The 6,824-nt window shown below is 33.7% G+C and overlaps 1 protein-coding gene across 1 annotated transcript; it reads right to left on the bottom strand.

Moving 5' to 3' along the window:
- Window positions 1-650: 650 nt before the first annotated feature.
- LOC126725429 (protein NRT1/ PTR FAMILY 1.2-like) lies at window positions 651-3,993 on the bottom strand. Its single transcript, XM_050430170.1, has 4 exons — window positions 3,708-3,993; window positions 3,382-3,599; window positions 1,865-2,415; window positions 651-1,779 (listed from the first exon to the last, which is right to left on the bottom strand). The coding sequence occupies exons 1-4, from the start codon at window positions 3,823-3,825 to the stop codon at window positions 897-899; spliced, it is 1,770 nt and encodes a 589-aa protein (XP_050286127.1). The 5' UTR covers window positions 3,826-3,993; the 3' UTR covers window positions 651-896.
- Between the last annotated feature and the right edge of the window lie 2,831 nt (window positions 3,994-6,824).

Raw genomic sequence — 6,824 nt, 5'->3', positions numbered from 1 at the left:
TAGAACCGTAACCCAATTACAAATAGACCCACATACAACATAATATAATTTTTTTTTTAATGTTAATTACATGAAAATTTTGACATGAAATATGCCAACACAAAATATAACCTATCATAGAAAATACTAATATATTTTGAATTATCTTTAGATTTTAATATTCTTGACATTTAGCTTGGCTTGTGAGTGCATTTCAATTTTGGTGCTTAAATACAGAATGGCCTAGGAAGTTGCTCCAGCCATGACTTTCACTAGAAGAAATATCTAATGTAAAGTCACTCGAAGTGGCCGGCCCAAAACTTGCTAATTTGAGTATTGGACTCCAGTAGTCCCGTCCAAGAAATATTGTCATTTGCATCAAGTGATAAGGAGGTCCAGCAATGCAGAATAATAATTATTGGTATCCACCACTTGATGGGTTCTAATAGCCAACCCAAATGGGACTTGGAAGTTGAAAATCAAGAGGAATAATTTCAATTACCACTTCAAGCACAATTTGCTCCAGATCCAAACTCTGATAATGATGTAACTTCTTTGTAAGTATGCATCTGAATGAGTGAAAGGTATATGGTAACTTGTAGGGAACACTGAACTGAAGAAAAAGAAAACTTGTACATAATAGTCAATAGAGATCATAATTGCAAGAAGTCTAATCCAAATAACCAATCTCTCAAATAAGTAGGTATTAGCTTCTTGCAAGCTGGTAAACATACTACAACATTCAAATCAATATTGTTACACAATCAAGACATGCAGGTCTCTGATACATTGAATATATATATCTTTCCTCTCACAGTTTGTAGGGCACACAACAACAATGGGGTCCACATATTGTAAAAATGAGGATGCATTGATCAACGCATGAGAAAATTATTGATTCAAGACAGCAGTACCAGTTATTGCAACTCTTGTCCCTCCTTAAAGCCTTCTCCCTCCTTCTCAGCCCCTTCCTCTGTGCAAGGGCCATATGTCCAACTACATACAAGGAAATAAAGTAAATTGAAAAAGCTCATTATAGCAAGAAGCCAATAGTAATAGTCATAGTGACCCTTGTTAATGTATTTTGAAACCCAGCTCTCTTTTCCCCCTCTTGAGGTAAGGTTATCAACAGTGCTCTGAATAAGACTGGCTAATAAGCTTGCCACAGCTATTCCTAGTCCTAATAGAGCAGTAGCAATGCTTGACATACTCTTAGGGAACTCTGAGTAATAAAACTCTAATTGGCCTATTGCGTTAAAGGCTTCAGCTAATCCAAGCAAGCAATATTGTGGCACAAGCCAGAAGGCAGACATGTCCAAAACTGCATTTGGATTGTTAATAAAACCTTGCTCGATTGCTTTTCTACGTCTAATATTCTCAACCATTGCAGAAACTACCAAGGCCATGCAAGAGAGGAATATCCCAATTCCAATTCTTTGAATTGCACCAAGCCGTACTGGTTTCCCTCTGATTTTTGATGCCAAGGGAAGGATTACTCGGTCATAGAGAGCAACCCAAATTGCTAGAGTAATGATGGTAAAGAACCCAAAAGAGGCTGCTGGAAATTTAAGGCTTGAAGTGATGTGCCTGTCCATTGATTTAGCTTGGAGCAATGGGAATGAGCTCTGGCTGAAGCTTATTGCCACCATGATCCCAGTAGACCACAAGGGGATTACCTTAATAAGAGCTTTTAGCTCTTCTACTTCCTCTATTGCGCAGAGACACCAAGGATTTGAAGCTGATCCATCCAGGGCTATGTCTAATTTAGGATCTCTAATGATGCAAGCTTTATTTAAACACCTAACGAGAATAAACCAATGAAGGGTTACTACAAAATTTTCTGCATAAAATAGGCCTACAAGTAAGATGATTATGTTGACATTACCTTAGTTTCTCGGTTGGTGCAATGAGACACGAGTTCTTTCCGCGATGATACATTTCACTTGAGCTCTTATTAAGGATTGCAAGTTTTCTATTTTTATAAGCAACAGCAATAACTTGTGCAAAACCAGTGAACAAGCTTTTCTTAGCTTTCTGCTTGACATAGAAGGGGGAAGCAAGGAAAAAGGTGACTGCGGAGATGAACATAAGTATCACTGGAATTCCAAAACCCACTTTCCATCCGAAATGATCTTGAATTGGAACAATAATTGTCATGGCCAGCATGATAGAAATAGCTTGAGAAGCATAGTACCAGCCAAAGAAGCTTCTCAAGACCCTTGCATTTCTGGGGTTATCATCTTTGGCCAACTGATCTCCTCCAAATGATAAGGAACATGGCAGAACGCCACCAGCTCCAATAGACAAGACAGCAAATGATGATACTAGGAGAGCCATTTGGGCTGTTGTCGCAGATTTACAGCTGCCTTTTAATTGGTTACATGGAGGAGGCTTTGCCTGTGGAATCATGGCTGTTAACCAAAGAAGCACTGCGCCCTGAAACAATGACAAAATTAATGTGACTTTCCTTGATACAAACTCAAGGCCCTTTTTTTCTTTTGTTTTCTTTTGACTTGTTAATCCTAGTAGTTGACCATGGACTTCATTAAACACATATTAGCATCAACATGAGAAGTTTACTGCATCTATTCATACATATTCCTAGCACAATTGTTAATGTTTCATAGTTTGTATTTTATTAATTTGATTGTGTCTTCTTCTTGCAAAATGTTATTACATGCACTCTATATGCATGACAGTACAAGTACTCCAAAAAACCATGTATCAAAGAGAAGTTTCTAATGCATCAATTTCTTTCCCCTATTTCCGGGCGCGCAGAAGGCGATAATGACAATAGCAACTCAGAAAAACAGGGAACTCCTAATGACCTGGTATCCCTATTTGCTCATGGCTTGTGCAGATAGTTCCCACACACATCCTTATCTCGAGTCTCCACCATTTGTTTTGAAATTAAAGTACAGTTGTGACAGTTATGTGCACAAATTATTGCAAATAACAGATCCCCAAATTTATTTTGTGCATAATAATGAACAGTGAAGCTCATATTACCACTCTCGACACCAACAAAATGATCAAATAAATGTAATTCTTTCTTTTCAAAATGTCCCCCATTCCTTCAAGCAGTGAAAAATGAGAATTTGAAGTAATCGTAGTCATAGATGTCTAGGAACAGTATATCTTCTAATTGAAATTTACAATAAAACAGGTGTGCTTAGATCATAACTAGACCAGCCAAAGCCAAAATCAGACTGCAAAAATCACATGGATCAAGTATCTCTCACAAACAACTTTCTTTCTTTTTTAAGAATTGCAAATCCCAAATACAAGGACTATATATATGATTTGTCTACAGAAAAAGGACAATATATTCACTTAATTATTCAATTCGAAAGATTAAAGCAATGCCCCAAAAGAAAAAGAAAAAATGGAAGATAAAGATACCAGCACGCTGACTATGGAACCCAAGCCAATGGTGAGGAAGCGACCCAGATAAGAATCCGAGAGGAAAGCCCCCAAGATAGGCATGAAATTGGAGGCAGCTGCCCATAAATAGAGGATGTTGTTCCCTTTGGTTAATCCCAGGTTGTACTCTGTCATCAAATATACTATCATGTTTGGAATTAGCCCAAAGCTTGCCACTCTCTCAAAAGACTCATTTGCTGCAATGAATAATGAAGAACATCATATATAAACTTCTAAAAATCAGTAAAATCTCGTAAACCCAGTTCACATTCTAAACGTTTGCATGTTACATAATACATGTTTACCTATAATGAATGGCATGGTTATAATGCCTCCCTTTTGTCTTCTTTTTGGAACTTGATGAGTTGTTAGAGTACTTTCCATTTGATCTGACTTAGTGATCTCTTCTTTGTTTTCCTCCATTGCTGAGCTCTAGTTTGCTTCTCACAAAGAAGGAATGCCACAGAAAGAAAGAAGGCAAGGCAGAGAGTGGAACAAAATCTTTTACTGCGATTTCTTTAAAAAAATCCTTTGGATTTGGTATTTTCAGACATACACAAAGAAATGGAACATAGAAGTGACTACTGCATAATTGAGTGCACTACAAGGTATCGTTACTAAAATATCGAGTTTTATACATGACACGTTTAACTTACTTCCAAATATTATTTTTTTTTGAGGAGCTTCCAAATATTATTCAGCCAAAAAAAAAAATTCCCCAAATATTAAATGCAATTTGCTTGATTCTCATAATAATAATGAATAAAATAAATTAAAAAAAAGCTTGATTTCAACTTTTATAAAGTATAGCTGGGAGATAATAATAAGACAAATTAGTTTGACACCATCATTTAAGAGTGTTGAAATCAATGTGCCTGTTTGGTATTTTTTATGGGAAGTAGTTAACTAGAGTTTGAGTTATAAAACTTTAGGACTAGAGCTTTTGCAAATATAAATCTTTATCTGAAAAACTAGTTGACATTTAAGTAAGTTCTTTAAAACTCCGCAGAGTTTTCTTAAAATTTTGAAATTTCATCTTTAAAGAACCGTTAAAACTCTTTAATGATAGATCTTTAATGCATTACCTGTCACACCTAATATCCACCCCGTAACAAGAATGATAAGGTCATATTTTCTTTGTATTAGTTTATTTTTTGATAAAATGCATTTTACTTATAATTTGGGAGATCTAAGTTGTGTTTATTGTATCATTAAGTGTGTGAAGTTTACTTTACAAGTGGTATCATGAAAGACATGAAGATTAATCCAAGAAACAAGTGAAGAAAAGTTTTTTCATTAAACCTCGACACTAGCATCTATCGAGGGTTAACGAATGAGCTTGGCACAATTCTTAGATCTGAATTTTGGCCCATGATAACTTGGATGGTTAGGATTTCTCTCTTTACAACTCTAGACATAAAATACTTATTTTAAAGTCATCAAGTACGAAAATAGAGACTCGAACTCATATACTCTATGAGATACTACTACATTTTGTGTGTCTTAGGGTTTTGTAACCAAGTGTTATCTGATCTTCAACGTCTTTGAAGTGAAGAACTTTACAGCCAACAACAGTAAATCAATTTATTGGAGTTAGTCACGTACTGGGATCCATGCATGCGTAGAAGTCTATTACAAGATTAAGTCCAATTGGGTATTGGAGTGAAAGTTCAACTGTAAGTTGGTATTTTGGAATAGGGCAGGGTAGTGGTAAGATTCCTCATACTTGTAACCGCTTGATTGTTGATTAGTGGATTCTTGGGAGTGGTTTTTGCCTTGGGAGAGGTTTTTCTCATTCGTCAACAAATCACCGTATTATTTATTTTCCACTACATATTAGTTTATTTGGTGATTTGTTGATGCCTCCACAATTTACATGTAATTTAACCTAATTAATCAACTTTGATAATTGAATTAATTAACCAGGGTCAATTTATAACCCAACAAAGACCTTATTTATTGTACCACAAATTTGGACCATCTTTTTTATTCACTTATTTAATTAAAAAAATTTAAATAAATATATAATAAAATAATAAAATATTTTATCTAAGAAAACATTTAAGGGATTTGTTTTGTCTAGTCATTTCAAGATTACTACACTTCTTATAACTTGTGCCTTTTCTTTTTTTTTTCTTAAAATAAGTGGGGGATTTGAACTCACATTCTTGGCTTATATGCCATTACATTATGTATGAAACTTTCCAATTATCAAATTTTGATTTTATTTTTTATTTTTTATTATCATTTCCTTATTCTCACTTGTTTGGTAAAAAGAAAGATTCCACCATTTGTGGTTGAGAGGATGTAAATGTGAAGAAATAGACAATATGGGAAGGAGAGGGGAAAAATAATAAAAAATAGAAAATAAAAAATAAATATAACTTCCTTTTATTTGGTTAGAGGAAGAATGGGGTATAGAAAAAAAAAAGTGTATATATATATATATATATGAATTTACTATTATGCCATATTTACATTAAAGAGATGAGGTAAAATCATAAATTTTTCTTCTTTCCTCATTAGGGAAAACTTTATTCTCTATTTTGGAAAGAAAACATTTTATGTATTTAGGAAAAAAATACTCCCCCACCCATCTTTCTTTCTACTAAGTTTTCTTCTCTTCCAAATAGAGGAGAAGAAGGTTAATCACCTCCATTTTCTCTTATCAATATTCCCTACTCGTTTTTTTTCGCTAAAATTAAAAAAATTCTATCGGTGATTGAGGATGAACAAAGATTAGAGCTTTTTCATACTTATGCATCAAATATATGGATCTTCTCTCTTATAATGTGTAGGGCTTACAACCATGTGAAACTCGCATACTATGAGATTTTTTTTTTTTTTTTTTTTTTTTTTTTTTTTTTTTTTTGTGGAGAAAGTACTATGAGAATGTTGATATATATAACTGATTACCAATACATGGAATACACTATTGAAAAATGCACCTAATATATTGCACATAAAGAATTGTATTTAAGTTTTACCCTTTAATTTAGATTAAAAAAAATGCATTTTAATTGTTATACTTTGGGGGTGATTTCATTTTGATTGATATGTTTCATTTTGGTGAGTAGGGATGGCAAAATCCATTTAGAAGTGAATTTTTTTTTTTTAAATGTTTCATTTTGGTCCTTGTCATCATCTCAATGATGAATTTGATGTGGCTAACAGAAGGCTAACATGGTACACCTAATGTGGCTTTTTTTAATTAAGGAAGACAAAAACCAAAATGAATTTTTTTTTTTTTTTAATTAATGCAATGTGCAAAACACAATGATCCCCCACAAAATATAAGCACCAAAGTAGCATTTTTGCTTCTTTATACCTAAGACAAGAAGAGAATATTTATATCATTAAAATATGGCAATGCTATGTAATTGTAAAAGCAAATGTCCTGGTGTATATTTAGCCCCAAATAA

This window comes from Quercus robur, chromosome 5 (genome assembly GCF_932294415.1).
Source record: "Quercus robur chromosome 5, dhQueRobu3.1, whole genome shotgun sequence".
NCBI lineage: Eukaryota > Viridiplantae > Streptophyta > Magnoliopsida > Fagales > Fagaceae > Quercus > Quercus robur.
Note: the sequence above shows the minus strand (reverse complement) of the source record. Positions and strands in the feature narration are given on the sequence as shown.

Coding starts and splice junctions, on each gene's coding strand:
- LOC126725429 (XM_050430170.1), bottom strand. CDS start 3,825: ATGGAGGAAAACAAAGAAGAGATCACTAAGTCAGATCAAATGGAAAGT. Junction 3,600..3,707: donor AACCATGCCATTCATTATAG/GTAAACATGTAT, acceptor TATTCATTGCAG/CAAATGAGTCTTTTGAGAGA. Junction 1,780..1,864: donor GCACCAACCGAGAAACTAAG/GTAATGTCAACA, acceptor TATTCTCGTTAG/GTGTTTAAATAAAGCTTGCA.